Source organism: Pan troglodytes, chromosome 10 (assembly GCF_028858775.2).
Source record: "Pan troglodytes isolate AG18354 chromosome 10, NHGRI_mPanTro3-v2.0_pri, whole genome shotgun sequence".
Classification (NCBI taxonomy): domain Eukaryota; kingdom Metazoa; phylum Chordata; class Mammalia; order Primates; family Hominidae; genus Pan; species Pan troglodytes.
In genome coordinates, this window is record NC_072408.2 from 76,093,354 (window position 1) to 76,111,335 (window position 17,982).

A 17,982-nucleotide genomic window follows, 5' to 3' on the forward strand; every position below is an offset into this window, starting at 1 on the left:
AGCCACTGCACCTGGACCTATTTATTACTGAAGAATCAAAATTAGGCCTAGCCTGAAAAATGAGATTATTCTTGATTTTTGAACAGGGTCCTTGAACTGTCATTTAAAACGAAATCTGGTAATCTTTAGAGGCCATTGATGAAAAATAAGGGTAACTACAAAGTGATGACACTTTGTGTGGCTCAGAATCTGTCCTCTTAGGCAGATACAGAAGCGCAGTTCTTTTTGAGTTCTGGTAGCATTGTTTTAAAAGCTGTGCACAGCCTCCTGAGATTGCTATTTTCAAAGGTAGCATTTAGTTGGATATATGTTTGGGTAGGTTTTATTTTTAAAATGCTGTTGCTTTCTAATGACCCCTTATGTTCTAATACGGAAATGGGAGGCAAAGTATTGTGAAAAGTAGTTGGTAAAGTAGGCCGGATATGGTGGCTCACACCTGTAATCCCAGCACTTTGGAAGGCCGAGGCAGGCAGATCACGAGGTCAAGAGATCCAGACCATCCTGGCCACACGGTGAAACCCTGTCTCTACTAAAAATACAAAAATTAGCTGGGCATGGTGGCACATGCCTGTAGTCCCAGCTACCTGGGAGGCTGAGGCAGGAGAATTGCTTGAACCCGGGAGGCAGAGGTTGCAATGAACTGAGATTGCGCCACTGCACTCCAGCCTGGTGACAGAGTAAGACTCCATCTCAAAAAAAAAAAAAAGGTAGTTGGTAAAGTTGTTCACATGAACCTTATTTATAATAGTAAAACACTGATTGATAATAATAAAAAATTTGCTATAGTAACAAAAAGAGTCTAGAGTAAGAAACTAGCTGAGCAACATGGTGTCACACTATACACCCATTAAGACAACAGGCACATGTGTCATGTCCATTTTGTGGAAAAGATATGTAAAATAATTTTAAGTAAAAAAGATAAATATAAAAAAGTGAATGCATACAAAACAATTTCACAAAATTGAATGTTACTCAAAAATCACAGCTCATTTTAAGCTGCACAAAATAGTCATTTTTTTCTTTATAATTGCTCAAATTCATAATCAAACAGAAGAAAGTTCCTGTCTTGGAAATAGTGCTATGCCCCAATTCTTCCAGAGCCAGTACTTTAAACAATTCCATTTCATTATTTTCCTGTAGACAAATTATTCGGACATCAGCGTATCTCTCTTCAAGCATTAAAAAATCTCTTTAGAGTCAGTGGATCAATAGACAGTTCCTGTTTTCCACACAACTGAAAGGGTGGAGCCCCCAAACCACAAGGGGAAGAAGGAAGTTAAAAGATGTTAAATACTGGGGCCAGCTCACCCTGGTCAGCCTAGCACTCTGACCTAGCAGTCAACATGAAGGCTCTCATTGTTCTGGGGCTTGTCCTCCTTTCTGTTACCGTCCAGGGCAAGGTCTTTGAAAGGTGTGAGTTGGCCAGAACTCTGAAAAGATTGGGAATGGATGGCTACAGGGGAATCAGCCTAGCAAACTGTAAGTCTACTCTCCATACTTCCAGAGAATTAGCTACGTATGGAACAGACACTAGGAGAGAAGGAAGAAGAAGAAGGGGCTTTGAGTGAATAGATGTTTTATTTCTTTGTGGGTTTGTATACTTACAATGGCTAAAAACATCAGTTTGGTTCTTTATAACCAGAGATACCCGATAAAGGAATACGGGCATGGCAGGGGAAAATTCCATTCTAAGTAAAACAGGACCTGTTGTACTGTTCTAGTGCTAGGAAGTTCGCTGGGTGCCTGAGATTCAATGGCACATGTAAGCTGACTGAAAGATACATTTGAGGACCTGGCAGAGCTCTCTCAAGTCCTTGGTATGTGACTCCAGTTATTTCCCACTTCGAACTTGGGCTCTGAGAGCCTAGAGTGATGCAGTATTTTTCTTGTCTTCAAGTCCCCTGCCGTGATGTGGGATTTTTATTTTATTTTTATTTTATTTTATTTTATTTTTAAAGACAGTCTCACTGTGTGGCCCAGGCTGGAGTGCAGTGGCATGATCTCAGCTCACTGCAACCTCTGCCTTCTGGGCTCAAGTGATTCTCGTGCTTCAGCCTTCTGAGCAGCTGTGACTACAGGTGTGTACCACCACACCCAGCTAATTTTTTGTATTTTCAGTAGAGATGGGGTTTCACCATGTTGGCCAGGCTGGTCTTGAACTCCTGGCCTCAAATGATCTGCCCACCTCAGCCTCCCAAAGTGGTAGGATTACAGGTGTGAACCACTGCACCCGGCCGACATGGGATTTTTAACAGTGATGTTTTTAAAGAATATATTGAATTCCCTACACAAGGGCAGTAGGAACCTAGTTCCCTTCAGTCACTCTTTGTATAGGATCCCAGAAACTCAGCATGAAATGTTTTATTATTTTATCTACTCTACTTGATTAACTATCTTTCATTTTCTCCCACACAATTCAAGATGTGCCATGAGGAAAAGTTATTTTACAGTTTAGTACATAGTTGTCGATGTAATAATCTCTGTAGTTTTCAGATTTAATTCAGACATTTCCCCTCAATAGCTATTTTTGAATGAATGAGTGAAGGGATGAAATCACAGAATAGTCTTGTTTTCAAGATTCTAACTTGATGTCCAAATTCACCTTTAGATATTATAAGAAAATTTCTATCAGAAAATCCTTATGTTTTTCTGATTTAAAAAAAGCATTTTTCCATCAGCCTATGTATCTGCTATGAATTTACAAAATCTACTCAACAGCTCTGTTGATTTTTCTGTTCTTGGCTGAATGTTGCCTGAGGGATGGGAGCACGGGAAGGGTAAAAGTAATGGAAGAAACATGTATTTTAATATTTTTAAAAGTATGTTATATTGTTCGTTGGTGTTACAAGATGATTTGCATTACAAAAGGATTCTCTTACAAGTCCCTTATCTTAACACTAAAGTGCTAAGATATTTTATAAGTAAATCTTTATACTTATAAAACAAATCAGTAAAATAGAAGTAGCTAAGTAGAACTGATTTTGCTATAGAGTATAAGTCACTTAGTGTTGCTGTTTATTACTAAAAATAAGTTCTTTTCAGGGATGTGTTTGGCCAAATGGGAGAGTGGTTATAACACACGAGCTACAAACTACAATGCTGGAGACAGAAGCACTGATTATGGGATATTTCAGATCAATAGCCGCTACTGGTGTAATGATGGCAAAACCCCAGGAGCAGTTAATGCCTGTCATTTATCCTGCAGTGGTAAGACAAGCTAATATTTGACCAATCTGGTTATACTTACAAGAATTGAGATTCAATACAAATGAAAAAGCCTTGAAAGGTTCATGAGGGACCTAGAAAAACTACATCTCAACTTCCAGAAAGTCATTATTATTTTCCTCATAATTCCCTGAGTAAGAAATTAAAGAAGTGGTATCATAAAAGGTTGATGTTTTTTAATATACAGAAGTTTCTGGAATGACCTATTAATTTACTGTCAATGGCCTTACTGATGCTTTGTCCAGAACAATGCCATTGCTCCTGCTTACTTTGGGGAGGTTTTGGGATAATTTAGTTGTATGGTCCTTTTTCAATTGTTTTACTTTTTTTTTTATGAAATGTTCTAAATGTATAGAAAATTAGAGACATCAGTATAATAAACAGCCATATGCCCATTATGCACTTTAAAAGTTGTTAACATTTTGCCATAGTTGCTTCTTCTATGTCTTTTTTTTTTTTTTTTTTGCTGAGAGTTTTTTGTTTTGTTTTGTTTTGTTTTGTTTTGAGACAGGGTCTCACTGTCCCCCAGGCTGTAGTGCAGTGGCACCATCACAGCTCACTGCAGCCTCAAGTGATCATCCCACCACAGCCTCCCAAGTAGCTGGGACTACAGGTGTGCACCACCATGCCTGGCAAATTTTTGAAATTTTTAGTACAGGCAAATTCTGTGTTACCCAGGCTGGTCTTGAACTCCTGAGTTCAAGCAATCTTCCCACCTCAGCCTCCTTAAGTGCTGGAATTACAGGCGTGAGCCACTGTACCTGGCTACTGCTGAGAGACTTTTAAGTGAATTAGGAACATGATGATATTCCATTTCTAAATTCTTTAGTTTACATCTTCAAAAAATACAGTTCCTGTAGAATTATTATTGTAAATAACAAATTAACTTAAGGATTTATTTATTTGGGGTGAAACAAATATTTTACTGAACTCATAAAAATAGAAATACCATGTGGAATCCTCAGTGTCAAAAATATTGCAGAAATCTTGCAAAGTTGATATTATTAAATTGTTAAATATTAAAATTCCCAATAAAGAACATTAATCTTATTTTTAAAATCCAGTTAATTAAAAAAATTTATATTATATAATAATCTTTGGTCATTAAATAAAAATTAGAAAATACAAATAAGAAAAATAACACCCATAATCTTACTACCCAGAGGTTTATAACCGTGGGTAAATTCTGGTATATATTCTTCCAGAATGTATATCAATCATGTGTATGAATGTTAAATTATATCATACACATATATACCCACATACAAACATGTAAATACTGTGTGCTTTTGCAAAAATTAATTGTATTATACACACGGCTTTACAATTTGCTTCTTATCACACAAAATTATTTGCATGTCAGCAAATACAAATCGGTTTTTCATGATCTTTTGCTCCATTTTCCAGATGAGAAAAAAATACAAATCTGTATCATCATTTTAAAAGAATGACTAGAATTTTAATATATGAATATTCTATAATTTACTGATCCAATTGTTACTATTGAGCACTTAGGTTGTTTCCATTTTTCCCTCATAAATTGCTATGAATAGCTTTTTGTATACATCTTTGGGTGCATTTCTTATTTCTTTTGGATAAATTTTCAATAATAGAACTGCTGAGTAAAATATCACTAGGTGTTTTTTTACAGTGTCTAGTACAAAGAAGACCTTTAATCATTTTGTTAATACTTCCAGAGCTTCCAATGACTTTGGTAAATGAAGAAAAAAATGCTTCATTTCATGCTGAATGGGAGAGAATGAAGAGAGTTTTCCCCAACAATCACGCATATATGGACTCATAGAAAATAATATCTTACCATTCTTTCCACAGCCTAACAGAAAAAAGCTGGCTAAACCTAAATTTAAAATAAAATATCTATTAAAGTTTTTATTCCTTACCACCTGTCTTTCAGCTTTGCTGCAAGATAACATCGCTGATGCTGTAGCTTGTGCAAAGAGGGTTGTCCGTGATCCACAAGGCATTAGAGCATGGTATGTTTTAAGTGTTAAAAGGGAAAACTATTTTACTCTACTGTTGATATATACAATGAGAGCAGACTTTTAAAGACCAAAGTATGCTAATGACACCTCAAAATTGCAGCTTTTGGCTTATGCTAAATGATGTATTACCTACATCCTTGAAGAAACAATCTACTTTAACTGATCCAGAATCTTACTCTTTTACTCCTCAATTTATTTTAGGGGATTTCTAGAGTTTTAAGATACTTCACACTCTATCAGTTCCTTGTCATATCTTGAAATTCTTTTTAGAATAAGTAAGTGTGGGCCGGGCACGGTGGCTCACGCCTGTAATCCCAGCACTTTGGGAGACCGAGGCAGATGGATCACCTGAGGTCAGGAGTTCGAGACCAGCCTGCCTAACATGGCAAAACCCCATCTCCACTAAAAATACAAAAAATTAGCTGGGTGTGGTGGCAGGTGCCTGTAATCCCAGCCACTCGGGAGGCTGAGGCAGGAGACTTGCTTGAACCCGGGAGGTGGAGGTTGCAGAGGATTGCGCCATTGTACTTCAGCCTGGGCGACAGAGTGAGACTCTGTCTCAAATAAATACATAAAAAATAAATGTGGAATTCACTTTGCAGTTGCTGCTGTACAACGCACATTACTCAATCTTTATGTTCAGCATTCTATGCTCTACTGAGAAATTTGGGTAGGAGTGAAGTATTTTGTATACATATCTTCATTTAATAAATAGCAATAGCTGGGTCTATCTTACTATTTTATCTATTGATAAAATATTTTGTTTCCCCAAGGAGTGTGAAGTATGTATATTACAATGAAGATATGTTTTAACCTTTCACCATTTGCTTCATCTTTTTCTACAGGGTGGCATGGAGAAATCGTTGTCAAAACAGAGATGTCCGTCAGTATGTTCAAGGTTGTGGAGTATAACTCCAGAATTTTCCTTCTTCAGCTCATTTTGTCTCTCTCACATTAAGGGAGTAGTAATTAAGTGAAAGGTCACACTACCATTATTTCCCCTTCAAACAAATAATATTTTTACAGAAGCAGGAGCAAAATATGGCCTTTCTTCTAAGAGATATAATGTTCACTAATGTGGTTATTTTATATTAAGCCTACAACATTTTTCAGTTTGCAAATAGAACTAATACTGGTGAAAATTTACCTAAAACCTTGGTTATCAAATACATCTCCAGTACATTCCATTCTTTTTTTTTTTTTTTTTTTTTTTTTTTTTTTTTTTTGAGACAGAGTCTCGCTCTGTCGCCCAGGCTGGAGTGCAGTGGCGCAATCTCGGCTCACTGCAACCTCCACCTCCCAGGTTCACGCCATTCTCCTGCCTCAGCCTCCCGAGTAGCTGGGATTACGGGCGCCCGCCACCACGCCCGGCTAATTTTTTGTATTTTTAGTAGAGACAGGGTTTCACCGTGTTAGCCAGGATGGTCTCGATCTCCTGACCTTGTGATCCACCCACCTCGGCCTCCCAAAGTGCTGGGATTACAGGCGTGAGCCACTGCGCCCGGCCACATTCAGTTCTTATCAAAGAAATAACCCAGACTTAATCTTGAATGATACGATTATGCCCAATATTAAGTAAAAAATATAAGAAAAGTTTATCTTAAATAGATCTTAGGCAAAATACCAGCTGATGAAGGCATCTGATGCCTTCATCTGTTCAGTCATCTCCAAAAACAGTAAAAATAACCACTTTTTGTTGGGCAATATGAAATTTTTAAAGGAGTAGAATACCAAATGATAGAAACAGACTGCCTGAATTGAGAATTTTGATTTCTTAAAGTGTGTTTCTTTCTAAATTGCTGTTCCTTAATTTGATTAATTTAATTCATGTATTATGATTAAATCTGAGGCAGATGAGCTTACAAGTATTGAAATAATTACTAATTAATCACAAATGTGAAGTTATGCATGATGTAAAAAATACAAACATTCTAATTAAAGGCTTTGCAACACATGCCTTGTCTGTTTTTATTTAGACTCCTATAGTGTCTCTGAAGAAAAGAATACAGATATTTGAAAAAATATGATTTGGTGCTCTTAATATCTCTTATATCGTCACTTACCTCACTTAAATAGTCAGATATTGCTGGAGAAAAATTCACAAGCATGCTGACAGGTCTCACTTTAAATTCATAACCATAAATCTCAAATGAGCCCTCAAGTCTGCCTGACCATTTTAGTTACTTCTCTACAATCCTTCAATTTTTATGTCCCTAGTCTCCAAAATGACTGTTACTATTTTACTTTTCCTCTTCTCTCTTCAAAGCCTCAAGACACACATTCAGCCTCCTCCTCTGCCCCCTTATCCTCCACCCTCCTCTGCTCTCAGCAGATAACCTGGCCTCATATTACACTTCTAAAACAAAAGCAACTTCATACCAAGCTTTCCCCTCTACATCCCAAAGCAGCAGTCATACCTTCCCACAGGCCCATCCTTCCTTCCTTCCCTCCTATTATCAGGATGAAGAGCCTCTGCTCCTGCCAACAGCACTGACTCCACATGCAGTTTCCCTCCCATCCCTCTCACTACTCCAAGTTAGGCTGTTTCCTGCATCCCTAGTTTGTCCCTTTTAGCTGGATCACCTCCATCATTCTACAGTCTGCCCTAGTAACCTTCCATCTTACAACAAATACTCCACTGACCCTACATAATCCTCCAACTGCAACTCCATTCTCTGCTCCCTTTACAGCAAGACTTCTGGGGAAGTATGTCTGTACTTACCAACTCCATGACCTCACCTCCCAGTGTCTTTTCAACCCTCTCTAATCTGGCTTCTATCCTCACCCAGCTGAAACTGCTCCTCCAGGATTTCTCCCATGATTCCTCAGTGCTAATTCCAGTGATCATCTTGTTCATCTCAGCAGCATTTGACAAAGTGAACCGCTTCATACTTTTAGCAGTTTTTTAATCCCTTGGCTTTTCCTTATTTACATCCTACCTCACTGACTGTTCTTTCTCAGTCCTTCTTGCTCACTCTTTCTCTGCTATTTAATTTCTAAATGTGAGAGTGCCTCAGGGCTCAAGTCTATAATAATTTTATATACTACATATTTTACTTATTTGTCTCTTCTCACCAAAATATAACTTCCAAAATGACAGAGGTTTTTCCACTTTTTAAAAAAACATTGAAATAAACTCAGTCTTTTAAAAAATATAAAAGTACTGTACAAAGATCTTTTATTTTTCAGAACTGTTTTGAGAGTAAATAGCCAACATGATACCCAATGGCCCTGATTATATCAGTGTGTAATTCCTATAAAGACATTCTCCTGCATAAAACCTCAAAACAATTATCCAAATTAGGAAATTAACACTGATACATTACTACCACCTAGTCATCAGATTCCACTCAATTTCATCGATTGTCCCAATAAGACCTTCATAACAAAAGCATCTAATTCAGAATCATATTGTATTTGGTTGTCATGTTTTTTAAGTCTCTTTGAATCTGGATTATTTCCTCAGTTGTTTCTTTCTGGACTTTTTATGACCTTGCCACTTTTGAAGACCACAGACTAGTTATGTTATAGAATGTTCCTAAGGTTTTTCTGGTGTTCTCTCGATTCCATTAAGTTATGCATCTTTGGTAGGAATACCACAGAAGTGATGCTCTCACTGCATCCTTTCAGGTGGCATTCAGTTTTTGCAGTTTTGATTTGCCCCATTATTGATGATGTTCACTTGGATCACTTGATTAAGGTGAGGCCTGCAAGCCATCTTCACTGTAAAGTATTTGGGGAGGAGGTGCCTTGAGACTACTGCTCATCAAATTTTCAGTTTGTTTGTTTATTTATTTAGAGTCAGGATTTCACTCTGTCGCCTAGGCTGGAGTGCAGTGGCGCGATCTCAGCTCACTGCAACCTCTGCCTCCCAGGCTCATGCAATCCTCCCGCGTCAGCCTCCTGAGTAGCTGGGACTACTGGCACGCGTCACCATGCCTGGCTAATTTTTGTATTTTTAGTAGAGATGGGGTTTTGCCATGTTGCCCAGGCTTGTCTGGAACTCCTGAGCTCAAGCAATCTGCCTGCCTTGGCCTCCCAAGTGCTGGATTACAGGTGTGAACCACCGTGCCTGGTCATGCATTTATTTATTATATCAGTATGGACCCATGGCTTCTATTTTATTCAAATCATAAGGAGTTACAGTCCATTACTATTATTTATTTTGATGTTCACACTGTCCTCGATTTGGCCAGTGAGCAAGTTGTCTTCTGTGCCATTTTGACATATTTCCATCATTCTTCAAGCACTTTCTTGTTTTCTGGCACAAGATATTCTAAGGCTCACCTTGTTCCTTCCTTGCTTCCAAAAATGGAATAGGCATTTCTCCAAGGAGCCCTGATTCCTCAAAGTGCATAATAGTATTAAAAAAACAGGATCTGGGCACTAGGGTATCACTGTTCCCAGGCCCTATCAGTGAACAGAGCTGGAAGATATATGTATTTACACTATATTTATCTGTATATCTATCTATTTATATTGAAAATCATGAATCCACACCAATATCTCCAATTCTAATCTCACACCACAGGATTCACTCTAGTTTTCTTCTTTCACATGTTTTAACTCTCTTCTCTGACAGTAAGAAACTTAGCATCCATTATACTCATTATCCTTAAAATGTATCCTTAGTACATTTACGTATTTGATGGGTTTGCCTGTATGTAACCAATTCCCCAACTCTGCTCAAGTGCTCTCCACTCAGGCTCTGACATCCCTCAGTGGGTTGCTTCCTTCCCCAACACCTGGACACCCTCCTTACCATGATACATCTCTGATTTTATAATATGCTGAACCACTGTCCTGATAGGAAGAATAGAAATTTTTCACTCATTCCACTTCTGTATTCTAAACACCTAGAAGAGTGACTGGAACATGGTACATGCTCAATCAATATCAGTTGATCGAATAAATCTCTTGCTGATTATTTAGTATGTTCCCTCCAAGCTGAACATTCTAAGCTTTTTGTTTTTGAGACGGAGTCTCGCTCTGTCACCCAGGCTGGAGTGCAGTGGCGCGATCTCGGCTCACTGCAACGTCCGCCTCCTGGGTTCAAGCGATTCTCCTGCCTCAGACTCCCGAGTAGTTGGGACTACAGGTACTCGCCACCACGCCTGGCTCATTTTTGTATTTTTAGTAGAGAGGGGGTTTCACCACGTCAGGACATCGATCTCCTGACCTCGTGATCCGCCCACCTTGGCCTCCCAAAGTGCTGGGATTACAGGCGCGAGCCACGGCGCCCAGCCTTTATTATTATTATTATTATTTTTTTTTTTAAATTAACTCTTCAAGGCCACATGATTCCAGTACAACCGCTTGCGGGGTTCCAAGCCACGTCTTGGCTATGTAAATGCAGCACATAGACTAGCCATGGGAGGGCAGCAGAGGGCCACTATATAGGTGCAACCTTAGGCTTCAAAATTCTTGGACCATTCTGACGTGATTAAACTAAAAACGAATGAGTTTATGCATATCGAGATACCCTGAGGTGTACAAAGGATGAGTCAAGGTAGGAGAGAGAGAGTTGAAGAGTGACAGCTGAGAAACAGAGATAGGACATGTCCAAGAAGTGCCAGGATAACCCAACAACACAGGCTGATTGAGGAAACTGCCAGAGATTAGACAAAGTAGACTGAAGAGGGAAAGCAATGTTTGTTGGAGATTTTGCTTTAGTTTTTGATAAATATTTCTTAGTCATATCAATTGTTTTAAATATAATTACGCCCCCAAACCAAATTTCTACTCTTATTCTGGCAACAGAATAAAAATCAATATCAATGTTTGATCATTTTCAAAGAAACTCAGTTCCTATCTTGGTTGAAATGCAGTGACATCCATATGACAATTGAGCTCTTCATGTGGCACTAATATAACTAAGCCCTGAGCACATCCCTTGCACTTCTATTTAGTGAAGTCTTTTAAAAAATATTTTCTTTAAAGTTGTTAAGTGGAATTACTAAAAATTACAATCAGCAGTATTTTCTACTCTTTTAGCTTATTTTTAAAAATATTTATCTCCATGCTTTTCAATATTACACCTATATTGCTTCTTCTTGATTTTTCCATTTTAAGATACTGACTTCCTACTATGGAAGTTAAAGATGAAGCTCTATTTCCTCCTCCTCCATCCCCATCAAGCATAGTACCCTTCTCCAAAGCCCATCCTTCCAAATGTAATTCTTTTTTTGAGGGGGAGGGGGGATCAGTACTCAGTTTTTTTGTGTGTGTTTTTTTTTTTTTTTTTTTTTTTTTTGAGACGGAGTCTCGCTCTGTCACCCAGGCTGGAGTGCAGTGGTGCGATCTCGGCTCACGGCAAGCTTCGCCTCCCGGGTTCACGCCATTCTCCTGCCTCAGCCTCCCAAGCAGCTGGGACTACAGGCGCCCGCTACCACGCTCGGCTAATTTTTTTGTATTTTTAGTACAGACGGGTTTTCACCGTGTTAGCCAGGATGGTCTCGATCTCCTGACCTCGTGATCCGCCCACCTCAGCCTCCTAAAGTGCTGGGATTACAGGTGTGAGCCACCGCGCCCGGCCAATACTCAGTATTTATGTAACAATAAATACAATTACTTTCATTTCTTGCACAAGATTTTGTTTTCCCTAGAATTAATAGCTGCATAATTCTTACAGCCGCTTAGTTTTCTGTGTACCTGTCATGAGTTAAACTCCAAACTCTCGGTCAAATCTCCTCTTGAGGATTCAACGCCAGCTGGAATTTTGTCAATTCCATCCTTCTGAAGCAGTCTCCCAAAGATTTCTGACCGAATCTAATCTGGATGCGTTGCTGTCTATGCCTATACACAGCTATTGTTTCCGGAGCTCTTTCAGTATCATCTTGGGATCTTACTATTTTCTGTGTTTGTTATTTATTGTATTTCCTGCATTTCATAATTTCCTCCTTCTTGGCTTATTCCCTCATTTTGGTGGATCAGACCTACAGGATCTTCCTGGAGGTACTGAGAAAGGTAAGATAGGTACTATTTTTTGTGTGTAGTGATTTAGCACATCTGAAACTCTATTCTATTCACACACTAGATTGGTAGTTGGATGAGTATTGAAGACTAAATCGGAAGTAATTTTCCCTCAGAATTTTGAAGAGAGTGCCGTATGGCTTCCTAGATTCTAACTGAGCAATCTGAAGCCACTCTGATTCTATAGTCTGTATAACCTGGAAGGGTGTGGGATCTCTTTTTCCTCGATGTTCAGAAAATTCACAATGATATGCCTTGACGTGGATACTTTAATATTTGTGCTGGGTGCTTAGTAGGATCTTTCAGTGTGGAAACTCATCTCCTTAACATCTGGACAACTTTCTGAAGTCATTTATTATTTCCTTCCTTTCATTTTTTTTTGGTTTGGAACTCCTGGACTGGTCCTGTGATGTGACTGCAGCCGCCAGGCGCGTGCGCAGTGTACACTGCGTGCGCATACGCGAGCCCGTTGCGCCTGCGCGCGGTGCCGCCGTCGCCCCTCTTTTCGCGGCGCTCTCCACCTGCGCGGGCCTGAATGGCCTTCAGGAGCGCAGTCGGCCTGAGGAGTTGATGGTTACCGCCGTGAGCCCAAGTAACTCGCCCTCCTTCGGCCAGAAACCCTCCGCCTGGGCCCGCGCGAGAGGAGCGCGGCCTCTGAGGGGAGCGGCGACCCCGCCAGCCCCAGTCTCTTTCCGTGGCGGCGGCGGCTTCTTCCGTGGGACAATATGTTCAAGAGAATGGCCGAATTTGGGCCTGACTCCGGCGGGAGAGTAAAGGTCAGTGCCCGGACCGCCCCTCTTCCGGGGTGGCTCTCCCGCCCCGGTTCCTCCCTGCGCGGCGCGGGGAGGGCCCACTGGGTTTCCTTTCGCGCCTTTTCTCCTCGGGTTTGAACCGTGGTTTCAGGTTGGAGAGCGAGTCAGAGCCATTGAGCGAAAAACCGGCGTTCATTGGGCCCCAACTTCCTCGCGTCACTGCCAACTCCCATCCCCGCCAAAAAACAAACAGATAAATGGTGGCTTGGGGAAACCCGGACGTGGCTGCCAAGGAAACGGGCGACTCCGAGGGCTGGGAAAGCTCAGCTTGGTGCACATTCGCTGCCAATCTAGGTTATTGGTGAAGCGGTGACGCCACCCTCCTGGTGTGAGGATAACAATAACTGTAGCAAACAGTCGCTGAGCGCTTACCCGCAGTATTTCCAAGTGCGGTAACTGAGACACCGAGGCATACGAAAGCTAAGAAAATTTGCTGGAGTTCATGGTGTTCACAAAGCCTCAAAGCAAGAGCATAACACTGTGCCTGGCACATGGGGAACATTCAGTAAATGTCAACTTCTTTTGTTTTTGATGAAATTACCATAGACCCTAGCGTAATGTTTGACATTGTAATATTTATTTCCCTCACACATCCCCTGGCACGTTCATTTTTTTTGTTTTTTGAGACGAAGTGTCTGTCTTGTTGCCCAGGCTGGAGCGCAATGGCACGATCTCGGCTCACTGCAACCTCCGCCTCTCGGGTTCAAGCGATTTTCCTGCCTCAGCCCCTCTAGTAGCTGGGATTACAGGTGCCCGCCACCACGCCCGCCTAATTTTTGTATATTTAGTAGAGACGGGGTTTCACCATGTTAACCAGCCTGGTCTTGAACTTCTGACCTCAGGTGATCCACCCTCCTCGGCCTTCCAAAGTGCTGGGATTACAGGCGTGAGCCACCTTGCCCGGCCCTGCACGTTAATTTTTGAGGCAGGACCCACTGGCTCCTGATAAAAACAACTATTTGTACCCCTTCTGATTTTTATTTATAAAGGAAAGGAAATTTTTCTTTAAAAAGAATCAACCACGGCTGGGCGCGGTGGCTCACGCCTGTAATCCCAGCACTTTGGGAGGCCGAGATGGGTGGATCACCTGAGGTCAGGAGTTTGAGACCAGCCTGGTCAAGATGGGTGAAACCCCGTCTGTACTAAAGATACAAAAATTAGCCGGGCGTAGTGGCGGGCGCCTGTAATCCCAGCTACTCGGGAGGCTGAGGCAGGAGAGTCGCTTGAACCTGGGAGGCGGAAGTTGCAGTGAGCTGAGATCGTGCCACTGCACTCTAGCCTGGGCGACAGAGCAAGACAATGTTTCTTTAAAAAAAAAATAGCAATAATTAGTAGGTTTTAAAAATACTTATCTGTGTGTGTGTGTGTGTGTGTGTGTGTGTGTTTTGTTTTGTTTTGTTTTTTGAGACGGAGTTTTGCTCTTGTTGCCCAGGCTGGAGTGCACTAGCGCAATCTCGGCTCACCGCAACCTCCACCTCCTGGATTCAAGCGATTCTCCTGCCTCAGCCTCCCGAATAGCTGGAATTACAGGCATGCGCCGCCATGCCCAGCTAATTTTGTATTTTTAGTAGAGACGGGGGCTTCTCCGTGTTGGTCAGGCTGGTCTCGAACTCCCGACCTCAGGTGATCTGCCCGCCTCGGCCTCCCAAAGTGCTGGGATTACAGGCGTGAGCCACCGTGCCTGGCCGCTTTTCTTCATTTTTATTGTTGTTGGTTACATTCACTCAGCACTTTTCACATGTGGTAAATCTTGCTCATTGTTCTTCAGATACATTTCTGTAACTGAGCCATTGGTTTCAGATTCATGTGCAACATTCAATAGTTTCACTTCAATTGAAATTTTTTATCTTTCCAACATAATCTGTCAATACGCACTGCCTTTGCACTTATCAGATATAAGAAATATGTATGTTAAACTAAGGACAAATGTAGCAAACATGTCATCAGCCACTATTTACCAAGCTTCAGTCATCCAAGTGACACTTGGCCATTTTTGCCATGTCTGAATTCAACTGTAATATTTATTGTAACATTTACATTTAAATCAGTTTATTTTTTAAAAGCCCCTTTCTAAGCGTTAATGTTTTTTAAATTGTAGGGTGTTTGGTTGTTTTTGTTTTTTTTTTTTTTTTTGGAGACAGAGTCTCGCTCTGTTGCCCAGGCTGGAGTGCAATGGTATGATCTCGGCTCACTGCAACCTCTGCCTCCCAGGTTCAAGCAATTCTCCTGCTTCAGCCTCCCAAGTAGCTGGGATTACAGATGCACACCACCAAGCCCAGCTAATTTTTGTATTTTTAGTAGAGATGGGGTTTCACCATCTTGGCCAGGCTGGTCTTGAACCTCTGACCTCAGGTGATCCACCCACCTTGGTGAAATTGTAGGTTTTAATTTCTAGTTACAGTTATTACTATTTTTTAATACTGATTAAACACGTAAGTAAAAAAATGAAAAATGTTTGACCTTTATTCTACCTCTCACAAATTACTCCTAATATTTATACTATACTTTGGGAAACACTGCCACAGGCTAGGTGATAAGGACATTGCCACAGGTGATGCCAGTCAGAATTGGCCATTTTTATTTCAATGCCTAGCTTTCAGGTGTTTAAGTAAAGGCCTTTTGCATTTCTTTTAACAACACTCTAAAAGCGCTTTGCATGGTAATTTAAATAAAAGCATTTTCAAAGAGGGAACATTGTAATTATTCTGGTGTTTTTTGTGTTAATATGAAAGGATGTGTCTGAAATTGATTTGAGAGAAATCCATATTATAAGCAAACTATAGATTGTTAGACTGCCATTCTTTAAAGCAAGTTTTCAGAGCTCTTATTCTGCATATTTAGCTAATGGTACAATATTCATTTATTTTAAAATTATTTTTCTTTTAGGGTGTTACTATCGTTAAACCAATAGTTTACGGTAATGTTGCTCGGTATTTTGGAAAGAAAAGAGAAGAAGATGGGCACACTCATCAGTGGACAGTATATGTGAAACCATATAGAAATGAGGTAGGCACTCGTTTTTTCTGTAACTGTTTTACTTAAAGTTGTCTGTAATTTGTTTTGCTTAAAGACAACCTGTAATTTTTTTTTTTTTTTTTTTTTTTTTGAGATGGAGTCTTGCTCTGTTGCCCAGGCTGGAGTGCAGTGGCGTGATCTCAGCTCACTGCAAGCTCCACCTCCCGGGTTCACGCCATTCTCCTGCCTCAGCCTCCCGAGTAGCTGGGACTACAGGCGCTCGCCACCATGCCCGGCTAATTTTTTGTGTTTTTTGGTAGAGACGGGGTTTCACCATGTTAGCCAGGATGGTCTCAATCTCCTGACCTCGTGATCCACCCGCCTCGGCCTCCCAAAGTGCTGGGATTACAGGCGTGAGCCACCGTGCCCGGCCGACAACCTGTAATTTTTTATAGTAACTTTCTGATTGTAAAATTGGTCCGTTGTAGGAATGTTGTCAAAAAGTTTTTGAAAAAATAGAGAACTGTCATCTTCATATGATACTACAAATCAATTTTCCAAAAATGTTTCCTAATTAAAATTAAGATAACAAGAACTATTTATGCTATAAATACAGTACAAGTACATCTTCCTAACATCATATCTAAGTTAACATAGTATTTAATCAGGAGTTTCAGGAATAAGCAGCTAATCCTTAAAGTAATAATGTGGTAATAAGAATGTGAAAGACAGCTCTGCTGTGTCATCTGATTGCTAGTAATTTTGTTTCACTGCTGAATCTTCAATGCCTGGAACATAGCCGGTACATAGTAGGCATTTAACAGATATTTATTGAGTGAGTAAATTATTCCTCTATTTAAAACCCTTCAGAGTCTACCCAAAAACTTGCATGTGAATATTGATACCAGTGTTATTCATAATAGCCAAAAAGTGGAAACAATTCATTTGTCTATCAACTGATGAATGGATAAATAAAATGTGATATATCCATACAATTGAATATTATCAAGCAATAAAAAGTAAAGTACTGATAAAGTAAAGATGCTACTACATGGATGAAACTTGAAAGCATTATGCTAAGTAAAAGAAGCCAAATATAAAAAAGGCCACATATTATATGCTTTTATTTATATGAAATGTCCAGAAGGGGCAAATCCATAGACAAAATAGATAAGTGGTTGCTAGTGTGTGGGAGAAAGGGTATTGAGGTAAGTGCTAATGGATATGGCTTTCTTTTGTGTGATAAAAATGTTAATTGTAGTGATTCTTATGAGACTCTGTAAATATAACTAAAAACCATTGGCTAGGCAAAATGGCTCATTCCTGTAATCTCAGCACTTTGGGAGGCCCAAGCGGGAGGATCGCTTGAGCCCAGGAGTTTGAGACCAGACTGGCAACATAGTAAGACTCCATCTCTACAGAAAAAAAAGGTATCATTATAGTAAGATTCCAGTTTATTTTTTAAATAATAAAGTTAGATATGAATGTAGATATAAGTAATTTAAAAATTCCTAAAAGTAAATTAAAAAGTTAATAAACATTACTATTGAATGTGACTTATTGCTTTGCATTTTTTTATTCTTCTATAATGAATTATATATTTTAAAAGCCACTTTTGCCAACAGAAACCCTTTTATTTGCCATAACTAATGAATATGCTTCTGTACTTTTAAAATAAAGAAAATGAGGAGTTTTTGTATTCAACAATCTTAGATTGCTTTAAATTAGTTGTCCTTAGCTTTATGTAATATAATTTTTTGTTTGTTTGAGATGGAGTTTCTCTCTTACTGCCCTGGCTGGAATGCAATGGTGCGATCTCAGCTTATTGCAACCTCCGCCTCCTGGGTTTAAGCAATTCTCCTGCCTCAGCCTCCTGAGTAGCTGGGATTACAGGCGCCGCCACCATGCTTGGCTAATTTTTTGTATTTTTAGTAGAGATGGAGTTTCACCATGTTGGCCAGGCTGGTCTCGAACTCCTGACCTCAGGTGATCCACCTGCCTTGGCCTCCCAAAGT

General features: G+C 40.0%; 2 protein-coding genes across 5 annotated transcripts in view; both read left to right on the forward strand.

The window, feature by feature from the left end:
- The first annotated feature begins 1,343 nt into the window (after positions 1–1,343).
- LYZ (lysozyme) lies at positions 1,344–6,140 on the forward strand. Its single transcript, NM_001009073.1, has 4 exons — positions 1,344–1,479; positions 3,043–3,207; positions 5,141–5,219; positions 6,074–6,140. Exons 1-4 carry the CDS (start codon positions 1,344–1,346, stop codon positions 6,138–6,140), a joined length of 447 nt encoding a protein of 148 aa, NP_001009073.1.
- A 5,422-nt stretch (positions 6,141–11,562) lies between these two features.
- Positions 11,563–17,982, forward strand: part of YEATS4 (YEATS domain containing 4) — a 32,349-nt gene continuing 25,929 nt past the window's right edge. The window contains exons 1-4 of one of the 4 annotated variants that reach the window (XM_063786922.1): positions 11,565–11,741; positions 11,860–12,194; positions 12,622–12,976; positions 15,899–16,018. In XM_063786922.1, coding sequence (XP_063642992.1) covers positions 12,926–12,976; positions 15,899–16,018 — 171 coding nt within the window. In that variant the 5' untranslated portion in view covers positions 11,565–11,741; positions 11,860–12,194; positions 12,622–12,925. Of the gene's footprint in view, positions 12,977–15,898; positions 16,019–17,982 lie in introns of all 4 variants that reach the window. The other 3 variants (XM_063786923.1, XM_001155404.8, XM_009425812.5) reach the window with 3 other exon arrangements.

What these genes read in the sequence shown, in the direction of transcription:
- LYZ (NM_001009073.1), top strand. Translation starts at nt 1,344, where the DNA reads ATGAAGGCTCTCATTGTTCTGGGGCTTGTCCTCCTTTCTGTTACCGTC. An exon ending in GGGAATCAGCCTAGCAAACT is followed by an intron (nt 1,480 to 3,042) that starts GTAAGTCTACTC and finishes AGTTCTTTTCAG; the next exon opens with GGATGTGTTTGGCCAAATGG. An exon ending in CCACAAGGCATTAGAGCATG is followed by an intron (nt 5,220 to 6,073) that starts GTATGTTTTAAG and finishes CTTTTTCTACAG; the next exon opens with GGTGGCATGGAGAAATCGTT.